General features: G+C 41.2%; 1 protein-coding gene across 2 annotated transcripts; it reads right to left on the bottom strand.

Moving 5' to 3' along the window:
* Window positions 1–603: 603 nt before the first annotated feature.
* On the bottom strand, window positions 604–20,495 carry LOC142052098 (protein-lysine methyltransferase METTL21E-like). 2 transcript variants are annotated; one of them, XM_075081929.1, is made up of 5 exons: window positions 20,420–20,495; window positions 5,566–5,723; window positions 2,997–3,114; window positions 1,916–2,060; window positions 604–1,052 (listed from the first exon to the last, which is right to left on the bottom strand). In XM_075081929.1, the coding sequence occupies exons 1-5, from the start codon at window positions 20,481–20,483 to the stop codon at window positions 986–988; spliced, it is 552 nt and encodes a 183-aa protein (XP_074938030.1). In that variant the 5' UTR covers window positions 20,484–20,495; the 3' UTR covers window positions 604–985. The 2 variants fall into 2 exon arrangements, with proteins under 2 accessions (XP_074938030.1, XP_074938029.1); XM_075081928.1 differs by having other exon boundaries at window positions 604–2,060.
* Window positions 20,496–22,162: the final 1,667 nt, after the last annotated feature.

The following is a 22,162-nucleotide window of genomic DNA, read 5'->3' as shown; positions in this document are numbered from 1 at the left end:
TTCTCTTCCTCCATCTTACCTTCTCTCTATAGCTACCTTTTCTCTGCAGTCCGCCCTCCAACTCCAGGTCCCACCTGTCACATCCTCATCCATCCTCCGCCCCCCCCAAATTCTCTTCAGCACCTCCTTTCACATCATTCCCACTGGAATAGCTTGGCAGCTTGCTCTCTGCACTGCTTCACCTCTAATGCCAGGAAACTCTGTCCCAAGAAACCAAACGTTCAGCTGGGAGTAAGAGTACATTCCAGTTACACCAGTCATTTACCATAGTTCTGCCCCATACTTGCGCCAGGCAGCAGAGCAAATAAGAAACATGCTTCTGTCACGAGAAAAGGTACAACCACTAGTATGTTCTGGAAGTCATCATAAAAAAAATGCTCAGATCTGACAGTGCATAAAAAACTCCTGGAGGGCACACAAATAGGAACTAAAAAGGCAAAGACTGACAGCCCCCAGAGACCTCATATTACTAGAGCAATCGTCTGCTATAACAGAGGTGGTAAAGCTCTGCCTGGACATTAGCACATGAGCTGAGTTTGCTTCTCTAGCCTGCAAGGGACTTGGAGGTCTCTCACACTCAATTACAGACAGAATCAGAAAATATGGGGTGTGCAGAGAATAATTTTATTAATCTTCCCAAAAGAAAGTTCTCTCATAGGCTTTCAAGGACATTAATCTGACCACTGACAACACAATACTGAGCAACTAGGAGAAAAGTATTTTGTCTGTCCATACTACAAAAAAAAAAAAAACCTAAGCCTACCCATTCCTCAGCTACGTGTCAGGTTGGTTTAGTTTTCTGCCTCTAGACACCACGAGCCGGCAGTGCAAAGATCCTCTCTTGATAGCCACTGTCATCTTCCCATTGTTGTTCCCTGAGGTGCAGATAACAGTCTATTTTTGGAGGAGCAGACCTCCAAGAATTTAAGGTCTTTGCAAAGGTCAGCTGGTGATATGCTGTACTCTTCTTATCCAAGACCTTTGTTCAAGCAACAAAACATTTAACTCCCTCTTGCCTCATGTGTGTGGCTGTCTGTTGAAGAATCCCTGATCTAAATGAAAAATGGAAGGGGAAAAAAAGCATAATCATTAAATCAAAGGGTAACTAATATATTCTGTCCCTTCATTATGACAGTATATTTCCCAGGTGGGTTTTATTCCCAGCTAATTTAATGTCCTATAAAGGCTATTCAAAGGAAGGAATTACACAATAGTGACTAGGGGGAAAGATCAGATTTAACACCACAGCTTCTAAACACAAAGATTTATCATAGGCTTAAGTTTTAAATGATTAGTTGGTCTTATAAGACACCATTCAAAGCTGCAATTGAAAGCTATTGGAAATATTCATTACACACCTGTAACAATAATGGTAAGACTTGTGAAAGTTATTAGTGTTGTCAGCTTAGCACATGAAAGTCAAGGAAACATCAAAGATACATTTCTTCTGTGTATAAAACTATCGGCAAATTGAATTTAGGAATTCATTAGGGATGCACTAGGAATCTGATGCTTTGTTTTAGCTGTCTCTAAAAATGTCATTCATGCAGGTGTTAGCAGCTACTAACATGGAAATTATTAAAAAGAGAACAAGCTGCAGAACAGCTGAAGCTGTCACCTCCCTGTATCTCTCTTTCAGACCATCAGTTTGGAGGGTCTCGTTTTCATCCTGCCTTTCCTCATTGCCTTATATAAGGTTATGTTCAAACTGGGGAAATTAGAGACCACCTCCAAGTCAAACAGTGACTGAAACCTGCCCACAAATTGGTTCTCTTTGTCCAGCCTAAATTTCATAGCCCACAGAATAACAGTGTCATTCTTGCACAAGTGATCAAAAGTTAGGAGGAGTTCATCCAGGAAGGGATGGTGGTAAACTACATCAGCAGCCATAATATAGTCAAAGTGACAGGAAGACCTAGGAAAGTTCTTTTCGAGATCGATTCCCCAAGACAATTCCTTAACACGAGGCTGGTGCTTGCATTTCAATTTTGTATTTTGGAGAACGTTGTGCTGAAGGTTTCCCAGCAGTTCTGGCAAATCAGTGGCAGTCACAAGTGCACCTGTGACAGGGGGAAAACAAACATAATCTTTGAATATACCTCAAGACTTGAGCAAAAGCCCATTCACAAAAGCTACTGCACAAGGAACTGATTTTACCAGGTAGTTCTCACTGAGGGCAGCAGAATAATGTAAATCCTTCCACTAGCTCTTAGCCATTGTGCTTAAAATAAATGTTTGATTCCCAGTAGTTCTGTTCTACAGATTGCCATCTAAATGCAGCTGTAGATGTGTGGGAAGAAATCAGATACTTACTGCATCTTGATCTCATATTGGTTAAAAGTACATTGAGCAACTAGGGATCAAAGAATACCAGTTACTGACTCCAAGAAGTCAGCACAAGATTTAAACATTGCCTCAGGTTCTTTCCTTTTTCACATAGGTAGAAGTTTTCTCTGACTACAGAAAGCCAAAATTCTGTTAAAACAAAGAAGTCACTGCTCTGGATTACTCTTAAGGAGGAACAGGCTACCATGAGAGAAAACACAACAGTGTCTGTAGCAGAAAAATCAAGTTGCTGACCTGTTGCTGACCAGTTGCTAAAAGAAAATGCTGGAAACAAATGGAAAGAAAGTGACCTGGCATCCAAGAGCTGTTCCGTCAATGGGAGTTGATGCATTGGTCATACCTACATCTGGCTTCACCTGGTTGCCACTGACATCCCATGAGGCCACTAGTTTCTTATTTTGGTCCTCTCTTCAACACTGTTAATGACATCATCATCTACTGGGACGTCCTTTATTGAATCAATACGCTCACAGCTTTACAGAAAAAAACCAACACAGCAGGTTTTCAAACAAGCCCTTTAGAGTTTACTTTTTCATGCTTTTGGAAGCTTTCAGACAACATTATTTCAGAAGAACTGAGCACTTCCTTTGTCCTCCAGTATTCATCTGAGCAATGATTCCAAGAGCATAAAAGCAATGGCATGTACTCACCCAGTAAACTGGCTACTATGGAGACTAACCCAGTTCCAGCTCCAATTTCAATCACATTTTTGTCAACCAAATTGTATTGTTTAGAATTAGTTTCCAAAAAATAACACAGAATGAGAGCCTGTAGGGGAGGGAATGCATTAACACACTGAACAATAAATGAAATAAATTCCTTCACTGAATATGCATTGTCATTTAAAAGCATGCAAAAATATTCTTGTCTGTTAAAAAATTCATTTCTGATCAAACGAGCAATATTCATTCAAGCGCTGTCCCTAAAGGATCACTGCTCACTGTGATCTTTGAGCTCTATAGGCTGACAAAATAAATGCCGCAACATGCCTCAATGTAGGCTTGCAAAGCATTACAGCCAGCAGGAACAACTGCAATTATCTAATCTGTCACGCTGCATAACATGAGCTATAACATTCCAGTCAGCAGTTCCTGCTTATAACTGCACTTACTTCTGGTTGAGTTAAAACGTGTCCTTCACAAAGACTTCTTGATATAAGGACTGCTTGTGAGAGAAAATCCACAACAACCCTTGTTAAGCTCTTCCAATAGTTAATTATTTCTAACAATAATTAATTACCATAATGATTCAAAAGGGACCAATAGATTTACCCCTTTTTTTCCAGTTAATTTTCAGTTTCTCTGTGCTTCCCTTGTTAAGCTTAGCAAGCTTTTATAGCAAACAAAGCCACAAATAGCCCTCTATAACAGACTCCTTATATATGCATTTATAAACTGTGATTAAGAAGCTTCTTCAGTTTTTTTGCCTTGTCTCATACTGACCAGTGAGCTTTTATTCAGTGTTGAAATAGAAATTGCTAATTTAACTTCTCTGGCAAAGATAGTTTTAGTTTCCAGCTTGTCTTCCACATTTTTTCCCGGACTTCAATAATTATATAGTCTTAGTCTCCACTGACAAATATGTACAATAGTTGCCACGTCTTCTTGTAATACAGATGACTGTTTGGAAAGGCAACTATTAGTGGCTTAGTCTGGCACAACAAAACTACGCTCTTAGTTTTACTTTTAACTAATTAAGAAGTAGAAGGAAAGGAACAGGAGGACTGTTGACCCAATGTCGATATGCTAGAAATTCAAACAAAGTTTTTGCTTTCTGTCTGTTAATTGAGAGCAGTAAGTGTAGGGTCTTTTATGCAAACTTACATATATCTCGTAATCAACAAAGCTTTGACATAGAAATAAACCTGTGAGCACGAGGACTAATTAAAGACAGGTTCATAAAGATTGTGTCTGATGTTTGACTGGCATTTAAAACCACATCATATTAAGATCTCCTATTAGTTCCATATATTCCTATAATTTCTTTTCTCAGAGTTTTGCCATATTCTGTTGTAGAAACTAGCTTGCAGGATGCAAATTCCTGTCAGTTAAATTAGGGAAACTTTGAAATCTGGCTTCCTTTCCATGCAACTTTTGTTTCCTTAAAGTTTCTGCCCTCTCAACAAATTTGGTGACTTTTTTCAGATACTGCTGGATGGAACACGAAGGGAAAACATGAAAAGACACAGACAGAAGGGTTGCCTTCTTTCCATAGCAAAACTGGCTAAACCATTCCAGAAAAAAAAAAATGCTTTTTAGTACAACCCATGATTTTGTGAGAATAATTGGCAGTCAGCCAACCTTTACTTGAAGATGTGCACTGAGGTATTGAGAGATACAGTATAAATGATTTGTCCAGGTCTGCTAAGACAAGGAAAATTATTTGGAGCTCAAAACAGCAAAGTACGCTAACTCTCTGAACTATGGCCATACTTCTTAAAAACATCCTAGGAGTCTGATACCATTGGGACAGAAATGGAGCCTCCTGGGTTTTAGTCCTCTCCCTCCTATAGGGGCTGCTGGGGATGGTTCTGTTTCAGGGATGTTCTTTGAATGCCACAAGTGTCAATGGTGCATTGTGGCATCTCCCTGACAGCGGTGGTTTCTTTCACTCTTAATTATTCCATAATGGTCAGTTAGCTGCATTGCACAGATTCAAAACCTTGAAGAATTCTCTTTGTATGGTGCGCATGTTGATTTCTGGCTGTTTAAGAAACTGAAAGCTCCAGCTGAACATTTTCCCATGTCTGTGTATTTACAAGGTAATTTTTTTTCCTACATGAGTAGGTTGAGTGGCTTCTATGAGTGTTAACACCTTGTGAGCTCATATCACAGCTGGTTCTGCAAACTGGATCTGCCTGCTATACAGCCATCTGTATTTATAAAATGTATAGAAATGTAATCATCGTAAGACTGCTATATTTCCTTCAAAATATGCTTGCAGTTGGCCAACATGATCAAAAGTTACTGGTACATGAGGAGGGGGACACAAGATCATAAATCTTGTGAGATAGGGGCACACACAAGAAATACCATTTAAGCTTTGAGAACCAGGAATCCATATGAAATCAGGCAAATTTGGGTTTGGGATTTGCAGAACAGAGAAGCATAGAATGTTTTCCTTGGGTTTACAACATACAACAGAACATATTTATCATGCAAAACAAATTAAAAGAAGACTCCAAAGCTAAAAAATAACAATATTGCATAAATATTGTACCGATGGCCAGACGACTGCCCCGTAACAATCAGTGGCTTCTGTAATTCTTATCTCATGACCAGCAAAGTGAAAGCCTTCCCAGGCCTTATGAGTTATAAGAGCAGGAAAAAAACGCCTTCTCATGATTTCTGCAACTATCTGTTCGTCTTCTTTTTCCCCTGGAAGCAAAAGTGTAAAAGGTCAAACACGCTGAGTGGACTGATAACGAAACTACCAATTTATATTGAAAAGCTGATTTGGAAACAAAAATGTTGCTTGAATAGAATACATCAGAAAGGCCTACACCCCATATCATGGCCACCTCCACAAGGAAAAAAAGACAGGTTATAGTTGTAGGCAACTCCCTTCTGAGGGGAACAGAGTCCAATATACCAGACACGCACTCCTCTTAGGGAAGTCTGCTGCCTCCCTGGGGCCCAGGTTAAGGACACTGCTAGGAAACTTCCTAGCCTGGTATGGCCCTTGGACTATTACCCATTACTGTTCTTCCACATGTGTGTGGTGATGAAGCAGCAACATGTAGTTCAATGGTGATCAAAAGACACTTCAGGGCCTGGGGACAGTTAGTAAGGGAATCTGGAGGACAGGTTATTTTTTCCTCTCTCCCTCCAGTTGTGGGCAGCGACATTGGAAGAAACAGATGGGTCCAGTCTATTAATACATGGCTCTGTGGCTGGTGTCACCCCCACAATTTTGGGGTTTTTGACAATGGGATGGCCTACATTGCGCCAGGCTTGTTGGAATCCGATAGGATTCCCCTTCTCAAAGGAGGAAGAAGATCTTTGCTTACAAGCTAGTGAGGCTCACTGACATAGCTTTAAACTAGACTTGAAGGGGGAGAGGATAATATCAGGATTGCCCATGGCAAGCTGTGGGATGACACACCAAGGTTAGAGGGATGGGGTGCTAGCGGGGGCCCTCAGCCTCTTGCTCTAAGACTTGCTGGCTACACTGCAGCACGCTTGAAGTCTTACAGAGATGAGCACCAGGGGGTCCTGAAGTAACAGGACACAACAGGGAAACCAGTGAAATACCTCAAAGGAATTAAGGGGTGTCCCTCTAAGAAGGTGACACAGCCAACAGCCCAGCTAAAGTGTCTCTGCACCAATGCACACAGCATGGGCAACAAACAGGAGGAGCTGGATGCCATTGTGCTGCTAGAAAACAACAACTTAGTTGCCATTACTGACACGTGGAGTGCAGCTATCGATGGCTACAGGCTGTTCAGAAGGGACAGGCGAGGAAGGAGGGGCAGACGTGTTGCCCTCTACATCAAGAATAGAATGGATAGAATGTGAAGAGCTGTCTCTGAAGAATAGCCACAAGCTGGTTGGAAGCTTGTCGGTAAGAATGAGAGACTGCGGCAACAAAGGCAACTTTGTGGTTGGTGTCTACTACAACCTGGCCGGTCAAGTGGAGCCTATTGGTGAAACCTCCTTACTCTAGCTACAGGAGACATCAGGATCACAAACTCTCATCCTGCTGTGGAACTTCAACCACCCCAACATCCACTGGAAAAGTAGCACGGTGAGTTGAGGAAATCCAGTAGACCCCTAGAATGCACTGAGGATAACTTAAGCCAGGTAACAGACAGCCCTACCAAAGGGGATGCAATACTGCGTCTGTTGGTCACCAAGGCAAGTGAGCTAATTGGCGACATCAAGAGTGGAGGCAGCCCAGGCTGCAGTGATCATGCACGGGTGGAGCTCGCTGTCCTGAGGTATATGGGTCAGGCAAAGGGTAAAGCCAGGACCTTGAATTTTAGGAAAGCAAAATTCTAGCTCTCCAAGGTGTTAGTCAATAAGACCTCCTGGGGAACTGTCCTCAGGGACAGGGAGCAGAACAGAGCTGGCAGATATTTAAGGACACTTTCCATACAGCGCAAGAGCTCTCAGATCCCAGGCGTAAGAAATCAGGCAAGGAAGGCAACAGACTAGCATGGATGAGTCGAGACCTGTTGGTCAAACTAAAGGTCAAGAAAGAAAGGCATAGGCAGTGGAAGCAGGGACAGGTATCCTGGGAAGAGTATGGGCATGCTGCCCAGTAGTGTAGGGATGGAGTTAGAAAGACCAAGGCACAGTTGGAGCTGAACTTGGCAAGGGACACAAAGAATAACAAGAAAGGCTTCTGCAGGTACATCAACCAGAAAAGGAAGGTCAAAGGAAGTATACCCTTCCAATGAGCAAGGATGGCAAACTGCTAACAACAGACAAGGAGAACGCTGAGGTACTCAGCAAAGTCTTTGCCTCAGTCTTCACTGGTAACCTCTCTCCTCACCCATCCCAACCTGATGGACTGCAGGATGGAGACCAGCAGGATAAAACCCCTCCCACTGTATGGGAAGATCAGGTTCATGGCCACCTGAGGAACATGAACATACATGAGTCTACGGGACCTGATGAGAGGCATCCCAGAGTCCTGAGGGAATTGGATGATGTAGGTGCCAAGGCACTCTCCATTATACTTGAGAAGTCATGACAGTCAGCTGAAGTCCCTGGGGACTGGAAAAAAGGGAAACATTGGGCCCGCCTCTAAAAAGGGTGGAAAGGAGGACCTGGCGATCTACCAACCTCTCAGCCTCACCTCTGTGCCTGGGAAGATCATGGAACAGATCCTCCTAGAAGCTCTACTAAGGCACATGGAGGACAGGGAGCTGATTTGAGACAGCCAGCATGGCTTCACCAAGGGCAAGTCCTGCCTGACCAACCTAGTGGCCTTCTCTGATGGAGGGACTACATCAGGACAGGACAAGGGAAGAGCAACGGATGTCATCTATCTGGACTGCTGTAATGCTTTTGACACAACAGGTCAAAGGTCCCCCACAATATCCTTCTCTCTTAACTAGGGAGGTATGGGTTTGATGGGTGGACTAGTTGGTGGATAAGGAATTGATTAGATGGTCGCACCCAGAAGATAGTGGTCAATGGCTCAATGTCCAGATGGAGATCAGTAACAAGTGGTGTACCTCAGGGGTCCATACTGGGACCAGTGCTGTTTAACATTTTTCATCAATGACTTAGACAGTGGGAACCTGTCTACCCTCAGCAAGTTTGCAGATGACACCAAGCTGAGCGGTGCAGTTGACACGCCTGAGGGACAGGATGTCATCCAAAAAGACCTGGATAAGCTGGAGAGGTAGGCCTGTGAGCACCTCATGAGGTTCAACAAGGCCAAGTGCAGAGTCCTGCACCTGGGTTGGGGCAACCCCTGATATCAGTACAGGCTGAAGGGATGAGGGGATTGAGAGCAGCCCTGCAGAGAAGGACCTGGGGGTACTGGTGGATGAAAAGCTGGACATGAGCCAACAATGTGCACTTGCAGCCCAGAAGGCCAACCGTATCCTGGGCTGCATCAAAAGAAGCGTGGCCAGCAGGTCGAGGGAGGCGATGCTGCCCTTCAGCTCCTCTCTGGTGAGACCCCACCTGGAGTCCTGCAACCAGCTCTGGAGCCCTCAGCACAGGAAACCATGGTCCTGTTGATGCAGGCCCAGAGGAGGCCACAAAAATGGTCAGAGGGATGGAACACCTCCCCTGTGAAGAAAGGCTGAGAGAGTTGGGGTTGTTCAGCCTGGAGAAGAGCAGGCTGTGGGGAGACCTGATTGCAGCCTTTCAGTACTTAAAGAGGGACTATAGGAAAGATGGGGACAATCTCTTTAGCAAAGCCTGTTGTGACAGGAAAAGGGGTAACAGTTTTAAACTAAAAGAGGGTAGATTCAGACTAGGTACAAGGAAGAAATTTTTTATCATGAGGGTGGTGAAACACTGTAAAAGGTTGCCCAGAGAGGCGGTAGATGCGCCATCTCTGGAAACATTCAAGGCCAGGCTGGACGAGGCTCTGAGCAACCTGATCTAGTTGAAGATGTCCCTGCTCACTGCAGGGGGGTTGGACTAGATGACCCTTAAAGGCCCTTTCCAATCCAAACCATTCTATGATTCAATGGATGTGAATTACCTTTTTGTAAATAAAAATACATTTCACCATTAACGGTTAGCATGGTACTTCGGAATTCTCATAAATTCTAATTGAAGTTTTCAGTTTCTGACTAAATTTCTTTCCTGTTTTGCTGAAGAAGCCAAGTTCATTAAAAATAAAGTGGAATGTTACCATATATTGTTTTCCATTTCAGCAAACCAAAAGAAATTTTTTACCTTCTTTTTCCCTTCAGGAACAGCTGCCCTTCTATAGACACTCATGGTCTTATGTGCCCGGATTTTTTATTGCTTTCCATAACCTTTTACTGTTCCCTTTCCCCACATCATGGTTCTTTCTGACAGTAAACAAAAGGAGCCACAGTATCATATATAAGTCTGTCACAAAACTTGTGAAACAGATCCTAGCAACACAAATTATGACAGACAGGAGCGAAAGCACTGGTGGTGTCAGGAAAGCTTATCCACCCACACCAGCAGAGCCCTGTCAGAAGGATTCTTTCCAGTTGGCTTGATATCCTGAATGCCATCCCCGTTGCTAAGCAAAGGATATTTATGATAGCTAACATAATCCTGGATAACTCTTCTAACAGGAGAGGATTCATTCTTTTTTAGCTGAATACTAAGCCAGTTTCAGTTTTGCCATCATCACACAAAGCTGCACCACAATGTTACCAAAAAAAAAAAAAAAAGTAAGCGAAGCTGTCCGGAGCACTTTCTTAGCAAAGTCTAAAACCATTCCAAGTTTTCACAGGAATTTTTCTTTCACGGCCAACTATGATCTCTTGACAAATTAGCTAAAGCAAAACATGTTTACAAGTTACACCTCCTAGAAAGCATGCTAGAGATTTAGATGACTGGGTTAACATCTTGTCCAACGCAGAGTTTCTGTATCAAGCCCGCAGTTACCATCAAAATCACAGATATCAAGATCAGGATCTGCACAGAAACTGCAGGTCCAATGGCTTTTAAAAATTAAAACATTTATGTTTTTATCAGATTGTAACACATTGTTCTTTTGAAGATTCTTCATGTTTTCTTCCCCCTCAAGTCACTGCAGTCACAGGATATGGTGGCCTCAATTGCTGTCATTTGCTCTGTCATACGCCTCACTATTTTTCTTGCCATAACCTATTGACAAAGTCTCTCTCCTTCCTTGTGATAGAAGGACCAAGGAACAAAAGCAGGAATGAACAAAAAAAGAGATGATACCAAACAAAAACACATCAGGAAGATGCTCAGGCTCATTATACAGTGCTTTAAGCTTGTAACAACGTACTCTAAGCATCAAAGGAAACTAGAGAATAGCAACAAACAAGGAAGAAAAAGCAAAAATGTTCATGTTCAATCTTAGTACGTTGACACCAAGACATAATCTGAAATGAAAACAAACAAACAAACCAACAAAAATATGCAACTAACCAACCCACAGTAACCTAAAAATTGGGGGGGGGGGGGGGGGGAGGGAGGGGCAGGGAGGGAACCTTAATAATGGGATACAGTGAAATTAAAAATAATGTAAGGCATATACTAGTAGAAAAAAAACAGAGAGTGTAATTTTATAAAGGTAACAAATAAAGTAGTCAATGTTGAAACTATGATATTTTAAGATGTTAGGAAACACGTAGTATGTGGCAGCCCATTACAATTTCTGCAAGCCTCTAGTGTTGAGTTGAGAGAAAACACATGCATCATTGTGCCTGCAAGCAGGGATCCCTGGGCAAACATCAGTTAAGTGCCCAGGAAATGCCGCCCCAGGGCAAAATTAATCTTTTCTTATGAAAGAATTAATATGAAGCTGTCTTATTACACATATTGTAAGTGTATTTAATATATTATCCTGTTTCCAGGCATACCAGATATAGTCTGCTTTTAATCTTCTCTGATTGCTTAGAGCAGTCTGATCTCTTTCTGTGATCAGTATTAGCTGTAGAAGTAAAAAGCTATTCCTTCTATTACCTCCCAATTACAACCATTTTTCTTGATTCTTCCTCCCTTGACATCTGTTTTGGATCCAATTTTGTTAGGAAGCCTTAACTTATTAAGTCTTAACTTATAAAGCTTCTGCCAGAAGGTCTATAAAACTTTAGCAGTATTACAGCTACCCCTCTAGCGCTCAGTAAACATTCACCTATCCCCTACATTATCAGCAATCTTGCTACTTAAGGCTCGCTTAGCACCTACACTAACAGAGTTTGTAGGCCACTGTTCCCTACCTGAGCTAAACTGTCCATACCCCTGAATGAAGAATCCCAATCCCAACCCTGGGATTTAATACCACCACTTAAGTCTTTGGCCATCTTATCCCTTTGGTAATCCCCCAGATGGGTTATCTGGAGAATTCTACATAATGTTTCTATTTTTGTCTTCCCCTTAAGAAGACCTGACTATTGTGGAGAATCAAAAAGAATATTTGTTTCAGTAAAGACATCATATGGTGGACAGGGTTAAAAACCCTAATAAGAAATTTTACCAGGACCAAGATGCTAATGATTCTGAGTAAGAGTGCTAACAAAATAAAGAGCACAGGCTTTTAGTCAGATTTGCTTACTTACATACAAGTTTCCCTTCATACTGCGAAAGGCACTCTTCTATTTTCTGCTTTATATCTTTCAGAATAACCAAATTCCTTGTGGGACTGCACAAAAGGAAAGAAGATAATTTTTCTGGAACTGCCTTCAGAGCAGTCAGAACAGAAAAATAATGAACTAGTGGGAAATCTTTCAAGCAACAAGAAAATTGTTGTCAGAGTAAGCAAAATCCAAGAGAGATGATGTCTTTTAATACCTGCAAACATTGAGAAAGTTCTGCTGGTATTTTGATCAAACTAGTTTCTTGACAACAGTTGTAAAAAGTTGATAGGAAGTTGTTATTCTGGGAGTGTTTATCTCTGTGCTATTCCATATTGTCTTGTTCAGGAAGAAAAATTCTTGGAATTATGACTCAATGAATGGATTTTAATTATTTTAATGACATTTTAAGAGAAGGACTGACTCATCGGTAGAATAAGGTCAGATGAGAGGAAAAGGCTCAGCTGACCTCAGTCTCAATTCTTGTAGGAATATAAGCACATAACGGGCATTTCCAGCAATACTACTCGAGCACCCATACTAAACTGTCAGACCTTAAAGGTCTGGTAGGACTCGTTCCTCCTCTCTTTGTCTGCCTGGGTTTGAGCACGTAGGTTTGCTGTCACTCTTCTGTGATTTGGAGCGGCATGGAGGTGGTATATACGTAGAATTACTTTCTTCAGCCTATTCATCTCTTTGCATGAGCTCATACACACAGAAACCACTGGAGTTCCAAGTGCTAGAATGTTATTTACATTAAGATGAGACACTCTGATCTTGTTCAGGTAACATATAGAAATTGAGGTAATTCTTGTTAGTGAAACAGATAATGCTCCTTTGGTCTTGAACTTGTGTTCGCAAAGAAGTTTCCATCTATAGATGCCCCAAATTCTTCTTGAAATAGAATTTTAATGTCTAAGTGTCTTAAGACTTTCTGACTAATAGGTTGATTTCTTATAGCATCCTTTGAAATATTTCAGGTAAAGTATTATCATAAAACTCTAACGTCTTTGGAGCATGTTCTTTGAACTCCCTTGATTTTAAGTTAATATCAGGGCTGAGGGAGAAAAGTCATATACTGCTGACACATCTTGTGCTATATCAACCACATCATTAAGAAAACAGCATAAACATCATTCTTAAAGGCAAAGCAATCATTGTTATTACAACTAAAATGTGAACATAGTTTTCCAAAGAGACATACTAAATCATGTGGAAGACTGGAGTTGTGATGTCGGTGGCAGGTCAGAGAAACACGTGTCAAGCTGCGAAATCTTGTGTAGGGAAGCAGAGGATTTTGCTGACACATTCAAATATCAAATGAAATGTTTTATATCAGAACAAATCTAAAGAAAGAAAAAGACATGAGTTCTGCTAAAAGAGTTGGAAAAGTCCTTCAAGCGAGGAAGGGAAGGCAGAAGGAAAATAACAGGAGATAGACCAGGTCAGAATGGAGCAAGTTGTAAACTGCAGCACCTTTTTTTTAACAAAGAAGAAAATGACATGAATGGACCCCAGGCTATCTTTATCTGCACACTTTTTGCTTGGAATGAGTAGAAATAGTACCTGTTTAGAAACATGCTACATGACCAGGTCTTCCCTTTATACCAATTGTTACGTAAAATCATGCTTGAGAGTATACAGCTCCATCAGGAATTCGGTTGGGTATTGTCCATCAATCAATAGCGTATGTTAAATCTCTCACTGCATAACTAATGATACTGCCTATATTAATGCATTCTCCACTGAATAAAAAGGGAACAGAGACAGGCACTGTTGAACAGCACTTAAAATGCAGGAAAAGCAGCAACAACAAGTAGGCTGAATTAAAATTATATTTAAAATGAAAACAGACACCACTGTCTAGATGCCTGAATTAAAACGTGGCTAAAAAAAGGAAGTAAAATGACCATTCCACATAAAAGCTGTGAAGCATATACTAGCAGTCAATATCTCCATTTTCAGACTCATTCACAAATAGCGCACAGAGTAACAAAACATCCTCCGAGTACTTTGCTAGTGGATTAGGACAGCATTAATTCAGAGACAATAGTTTCACCCAATGATTCATCAAAACAACCTACAGGGGCAAAAATACAGATTAGTCTCTTTCAAGTGCTGGCCTGACCCTACTTAATCTCTTGAGGTCAAATGGTGTCACAGCCCAAGGTGATAAGGAAATAAGACCCAGCCATCTTCTGCTTCTCTCCTGCTTTGATGGATCTTCTCCAGCTGGCAAAAGGAATGAAATCCAAGCCTTCAGCATGAACTTGACCTGACAAAGTTCAACCCTACAGCAACAGATTTTTCCCTTCTTCAGAAGCAGTATACTCTCATCTGTAGAGTTTAGATTTAAAATTTACCATTTAGACTTGTACTTACAAATATTTTAAGAACCATGTATCAACAGCTGTGAAGACATGCATGGTTCCTCCAAGACTTCTCAGCAATCGCGTCTGAGTGTGATGAACACAGAACTACCTGTGCTGACATTGCCGAGTAATGCATGAAAATTCCAACAATTCATGATATCCAGGACTCTTCAGATGTCCCCACTCTGGACACATGGAACATGGAACATGAGTCATCCAAAGTAAGATTCAAGATGTATTTTTTACATATATATGTAAAATATACATAATAGATAAAATACACATTACATATATATACTATTGTATAATAAAATAGCTATCTATAGACCCCAATGTCACGAAGATACCTGCAGAAAGGTCAGTAAGGGAACAGATCTGCAACTAGTTCTGTAACTGTAAAAGACGACTGGAGAAGAGTTACACTACTACCCTGATAGGCATCATCAGAGGGTAGTCCTGTGACTCCATCTGGGTATTTCCAATGGCTCAGAAGAATTCTACCCCAAATCTACATTAGGTCCCAATTCTAAGGGTCGCTGGACTCACAATTTTTACTGAACTACTGACAGCTCAGGATCAGAGCCCTGGTCTTGCAAGCATTAGAGATGGCTCCATGGAAACATACACAATCCTGAATCACAGAATAGTCCCCACATGCCAGGTGGTATCACTTTAGTATCTTTATTTCATTCTACTTACTTCTATTTCATTCCATTCCAGCCTAAGGATCCTTAAAGGAAGGTGTTAGGAGGGAAATCTAATCATGCCCTTGACTTTCTAGAAGTCAGATGTAACCTACACCTTTCTAAGAATATAAAGCAAAGTACTGTTCCAGTACTTATCTAAGCTACACAGGTAATTTTACTTTACTTTATCCCTACCAACAAAGGGGCAAATGATCAGGTAACCGGGTGTAGGCATTCTAGTACATTCATGATGAGCTCAACCTGCTGAAGTGATGGCAACGACGAGGTATATTTTATTGATTAATCTGAGATACTACAACAGGGTAATATAATGCTTGAAACTTTATACTTTGAAATGCAGAAATACAAAACTGCCACCCACGGGCAGCCTCTTCTCAGCCAAGAGACAAGACGCACTTTGCTCGGAGCATGAGGAGACAAGAACAGGAGAAGGGTTATGTTCACAGTATCCAGTCTGTGTATTTACCCAGGCTTGAGAGGTGTACTTTCAATTTGAAATTCACACCTCTGATATCCTAGCCTCATCCAAGTCACAGGTCATCCAAAACCATTAGAAAGCTGAAAATAGAAGTACCATAGTCAGATTATCTCTTGAACACATAATGAATTCAAATGTGCCAAGTATTTCCCTTGTTGCTTCATTATGTTTGTCTCTCATTGAAAACATCTTCAGGTCTAAACTTAGCAGCTATTTAATCTCTAAAGATAACTAAATTATTTCCCTTTGACTACAAAAGAAGACCGTGTTCTTAATTTAGATGGTCTAATGTACATTACAAAACACCAAGATGGATAGGAAGGCTCTGGGTAAGTAATTTAGACACTGCATTTTTTTTGTCTGGTCTAATCTTTCACATCTCTTACCTTGCCTGGTCAAGAGGGCTCTGTGCCACTGAAAGCTCTTATTTCCTTGTAATGACATGCCAGAACATGCCAGGTACCACAGCCACCAGACTCAACAAAATGCCCGCCAATTTTCCCCTATGAATAATACTCATCTTCTAAAATTTTTTTGAGGAAAGGACCTGAAAGTAACCTAGCAACAGCAATCCATACAAACATACCACCATTTTTGTGTGGCAGTTGAGAAATATTTAATTTATTGTTGAAATGCAGCTCCTATAAAGGGGAAAGATGAAAACAGACAAGGCAGACACTTGGCTGAGAGGGAAGACGACGTTACAGACTTCTCTATAGAGTTAACACATGCTTTGGTTATTTGAGTGTTACCTCCAACTTCTGTTCTATCCACACATGAGAAGTTTCCATTCGAGTTTAGTAACATCTTCAGCAAAAGCGGGTCTACTTGTTGAGGGAAGAGAAAAGGAACAGATAAGTCTTAATTCAAATTAGTATGTCTGATGTTTACTATAGTATTTGAGTGCTGTCACTTTCAAAAAAACACAAGAGCTCAGAGATAAGTTACTATAAGATAGCCAAGAGGTAAATTCAGAAGAGGTATTTTTAGACTATTCTGATTTGCTTGGAGGTGCAGTTTAGCTCTAGCCACTCCTTAATTGGCTTATACTCAAGTCTTATTCCAAACTGCCTCTTTTAGTCTTTTTTAGTTTGGAGACAGCTTGCTGCCCAAGGTGAGTAGGGTTTGAGTTCTAATATTTCGGGTCACTCCTGCAGTGTAGAAGAAGAATGTAGGAAACTAATGGTATGAATTCCATGAGTCGGGGGGAAGGGGGGTGGAGGGGTGGATGGTGTTGACGTTTTTGAAATGAGAATTAATGGAAGAGGTTGTTTGGGGTTTGGGAGGGGTGTTTGGATTGGGGGTTTTGGGGCGTTCGTTTGTTCATTTGTTTTTTGTTTGTTTTTGTTTTGTTTTAAGATATAAACATAATTCAAAGCCAAGACACAGAAATGAGGAAGATGAAAGACGGGAAAGCGGTAGTGGGAAGATATAGCAAAAGGGTCATTTATATATAGTATAAATAGGCTTATTTTTTTAAACAGCACTGTTACTTGCCAAAGTCCACTATATAAAGAATGGTTCAGCAATTTAAGCACTCAGAAAATAGAGGAACTGGGTGCTGGACCTTCCTCAGAAGGATTCAAATTCACAACTCACTCAGCCAAGGGGTATGTTCCAGCTGCCCTACAGAACCAGGTGCTTCCCCCCGCCCCCATCACCATCAGAGGCAGGCCATCAGGAAACCAGGATGGCAAGGATCATGCTAGATGGACAAGAAGCAAGGAAAGGCCCAGCGATGAACTGGTCACTTAGTTGTGAAGAAACAGACTTAGGCTCTGTCCTCTGGTCCCAGGATGTTTTTCACACTTTACAGCAGTCTTTGAAGTCCATGGAAAAGTCTCAGTAGGGAAGGGAGTGAGAAAGAGAAGGAAAACAGAATGAGACATTAAGTCACCCCCTCTTTCCATCTGAATATCTTAAATTCTAAGTTACAGGGTGTCTTGGTTTTGGCTGGGATGGAGTTAATTTTCTTCCTAGTAACTGGTACAGTGCTGTGCTTTGGATTTAGTATGAGAATAATGTTGATAACACACTGATGTTTTAGTTGTTGCTGGGTAGTGGTTACACTGGTCAAGGACTTCTCAGCGAGAAGCTGGGAGGGGGCACAGACGGGGCAGGTGGCCCAAACTGGCCAAAAGGATATTCCATATCATAAGACATCATGCTCAGTAAACTGGGGGGAGTTGGGCGGGGGGACAGCGATCGCCGCTCAGGGACTGGCTGGGCATTGGTCAGCAGGTGGTAAGCAGTTGCATTCTGCATCACCTATTTTGTATATTCCTTTATCATTATTTTCCCTTCCTTTCCTGTCCCATTAAACTGTCTTTATCACAACGCACGAATTTTACTTTATTTCTCCCCAGTTCCCTCCCCCATCCCACTGGGGCAGTGAGCGAATGGCTGTGTGGTGTTTAGCTGCCTGCCGGGTTAAACCACAACACAGGGTTAGGCTGCTTCTCACTTGCCTCCGTTCCAGCTACGTCCCCTTTAAGGCACCTTTCTGGACTCCACCCAGAGCCTTGAAATGATGGCAGGAATTGTTGTCAATTAGGACATCTGTCAAGCAGGGTGAGTAGAAGGAGTGTGTCCCTTCTAAAATGCCAGGAGATATGCGAAGGTTACCAGGTCAGCATTTTCTCAGACATTTATGGATTAAAAACCTGAGCCCTGGCCAAGTGAAGCAAGGCGATGGAGTGTCAAGGACAAGTACGCCTCACAAACTTGCTCTCCTCCTTTTGTATCAGAGACAAAATTATTCTGGAGTGAATTTATATAATGCAACTGTGGTAAAGTAATTTAGTATCCCAAGAAGTGAAGATGGGAGTGGCAGAATCTGATCTCAGAAAAGTTTAGCCAAGGAGAGTCAAAGGTAATGATCAAGAGAAATCATGAGAGGAGGGAAGAGAGACATCTAATGATGCAGGTGTGATGGAGAACTCATTGGATAAAGACACCAGAGGAAAGATCAAACCAGGTAAGGACCTATCTGTAAGATGAGAACCAGTAGTAATGGGAATAATGAACAATAATAAGGAGCTTTGACCTGGAGAACTTATGACAAGCCAGTTAAGAAGGAAAGGGGAAGGCACTGAATATAGAGAGATCAGACTGGAACTTGCAGAGAAACTGAACCTGAGAAACAGACACTGAGACTGGGTAGGTGATGTTAATGAAATGGGAATGGGGAAGGCAGCAGAGGTAAAGGATGAGAACAAGAAAGGCTCAGGGTGATCAATCAGGTAAGTCTCCGTGCAGCAGGTTCAGCACACTTCACCTCCAGAAGCTGGCATGGAATTTAATATGCCAAAGCCTGGTGTCAGATGAAACTGTAAAGATATCCCATTTTCCATTCATGTCTCCTCGGCCTCTTAAACTACTGTTTCTAGACATGGAAGAGAACCACCTGCTATTGCTGTCAACACAGTTACTCTGTTATCTAAGTGGAATACATTTCTGCATTTGATCTAAAGATTCTGCCCTACCAAGTAATTTTACCTACTTTGACCTAATGTGCCAGAGCTCAATCTATTTTCATAATTCAAAAGCTAAAGAAATTACACACAGACTCACTTCTTCCCACCCTAAATCCTGCATGAAGACAGTATCAATATTAGAGAACCAAGCTTGCAGAAGCATAGAAATGCCCGTGCAACTTTACCTCAACCCTTGTGTACTACAGAATACATGACAGTGAGCAATATTTCAGCCTTTAGTAGTCCTATCTCTAATATTTCTTCTCCTATATTTTTCTTACCCCAGCAATCATGCTTCGTTGCACAGGATCAACTTGAGCTCTTTGTTTCAAGGCAGAATTACACAATAGGAAAGAGAATTGCATTAAAGAAAATCTCCAGATTAAGGCACTTGAAGAGTACTTTGTGCAACGGCAATCTATACCAATCCCTGTCAGCCATCTTCTTGTGCAATGTCAGCTTTCCAGAGAAGGTCATCGCTTTGAGGTACTTTAAAAAGTATTTGAAAACAAAACAACAATCCTTAGTTTCAGTAAGCAAATAATTAGTTTTAAGTATTGCAGTCATGCCCAAAGCTCCACTTTGCTTTGCTGAACAAGTGGCAAAGCAGACCTGATGCTGGGGTCTTTTGAAAAAGCAGAAGCTCAAAAGCCTGGCTCTACATGGACCACGACTCACCTGAGATTTTCAACAAAAGTATTATGAAAAATAAAATAATTTAAAAAGAACCACCTCTTTCTTTCACATTCAGCTGTAGAACGTAACTAGACCCCATCCCAAAACAACACACGCACTTGCGCTAAAACCTTGTCTACTCCTGGTGACCTTACAAAGGGGATTACTCGTGATGCTTTAGGATCCTGAAAGATGTGCAGCCATTAATTTGCTTAAGAGGAAAAGCTGCCAACAGCCCCTGAAGGTATTCAAAGATTAGGTTTGAGGTTGTCTAGACAGAAACAAACCTTGTAATAACCAATTCTCCTTAATTGACACCCTGCAAACAAACCTACCCTGAACAGCCTGATCGTAGTCACAGCTTTGTTCCCTGGAACCAGTTGCAGGCAAATAGCCAGGGGCCACATGCCAGGCACTGATGGGAAACCGCCGGGACTGGCGTATGCCGCTATAGCAGATACTTACCGCATAGCTAGAATACCTCAACAGCGCTATCTGTTGTATTTTCTGTACAAGCGCCATAAATGCAATTCTTCACAAAAAATTAATGAGAAGATAGCTCATTGTGAGCAAAACACCTTGTTCCTTACACGCAACAATATTCCTAAGTGCAACAAGAAAACACAGTGAAATTAGAAACATTTTACCTTCTTGTCTTTCTCTTATCAGTTCATTTTGTAGATGATTATGATGTGATGATGTCAAATCCATACTATGCCTCAAAACCTGGGAGGGACAAACACAAGCCTGCCTGAATAAAATTACTCTCTTTCTTTTCCCCGATACAGCACTTCACAAAAAACCCCAAACTTTTTCACACGCATTACACTATAATTTACTTGTATTGATAATAAAGACATGCAGACACATAAATACCGATATTGAAAGCACCAGATATTCCATATTTAATGCATCAATATTCAAAGAACCAGAAGCAGCAAACCAGTTCAACTGTTCTTCTCTCAGAGGGGAATAAGAAGTAGATTAAAAACAAACAAACAAAAAATAACCAGCCAAACAATAAAAAACCCACCAGGAGCTTTGATAAATGTTTAAAGCTATTTTATGAAAATTTAAAATGAGAATCAATTTAAATCAGCATTGGTAAGCTTGTAAATGATTGAAAGAAAAGGTAGCAACGAACGTCTGAAAGAGAAGAAAAAATGCACAAAAGGATCTAATCTTGTTTGAATTAATTGGCTTGGAAGGGAAGGGAACAACCTATTAGTAAAAGGTGCACATGAAAATAAGTAGGAAGCAGCACCTACAGACAACATGCAGAACAGAACGTGTACGTGCCTGTATAAACAGACACAGAACATGCAGGCTCAGGAGAAAAAAGAAATAGGAAAAGTATGACAGAGGACAGCACAATTTTCAGCCGTTTGCAGAAAAGCAGACAGACAACAGCCTCCAGTTCTTGATGTTTTACAATCAGGAAAACACTGACTTCACAGAAAAAAAATATAAATCAGTGCTCTGATAATTTTGAAAGCTCTTGCACTGTTATATGGAAATTTGATTTTTGCAGGAATGGTTACAGTCAGCATATAGTTCATAACCTACATGTGTCTAAACAGCCAATAGGGATGCAATTAAATAAGGCAACGGATGAAGGAGTATCTCTACCTAGTTAAAAAAAAAAAAGGCAAAGTAAGAACATACACTGAGTATCGAGAAAACTGCCTCACAGTGGGAAGCCTGAGGCAGGTTTTCCTCTCAAAACTTCAGATGAAAGAGGAGAGTATAGAACAGCCCTGTCTTGTTGGAGGGCATGCACCATACTCTCTTGACTTCACCCTACAGAAGACACGCAGGTTTGATCTTTAAGTTTACCACCACACTGCCGGCAGCCATGAACCTATTTGAAGGTGGAAAAATAACTTGGGAGGCTCCTACACATTACCATAACACACAGAACCAAAGTACTGCTATTATATTCGTGCCTGTCTATGAAGTTAGCAATAGTCATTACATGGGGAACAGAAAAGAGGTTCGATGGGATTCAAAGTCTTTGTAGGCACCTTCAGAATAATAAGTAGCGTTAGAAACTACTGGGACATTAAGCAGTAAACGTTACATATATCCATCAGCTTGTCATCTACCTCAGAAGTCTAAAAAAAAAAAAAAAAGACAAATTTTCTTCCCATTAGAAGATAAAAATAATAGGTTAACAATCAGTCCCTTTGCACTCTGAAGGACAAGAAGCACTGCACCAGAAAATCACCCTAAAAGGGAAAATCTTTGTATTTTGTGGCCCTCTGTTTTTTTTTTCCCCCTTCTAAAAATATACTTTGTGGTACACTGAACTACACAACAACCTGTCCGACTTCAACACATGAATTCAGGAACACTACAAGCAACTAACCTGTGCAGAGCAGCTCCGTTGC

This window comes from Phalacrocorax aristotelis, chromosome 1, assembly GCF_949628215.1.
Source record: "Phalacrocorax aristotelis chromosome 1, bGulAri2.1, whole genome shotgun sequence".
In the NCBI taxonomy this organism is placed as follows: domain Eukaryota; kingdom Metazoa; phylum Chordata; class Aves; order Suliformes; family Phalacrocoracidae; genus Phalacrocorax; species Phalacrocorax aristotelis.
Note: the sequence above shows the minus strand (reverse complement) of the source record. Positions and strands in the feature narration are given on the sequence as shown.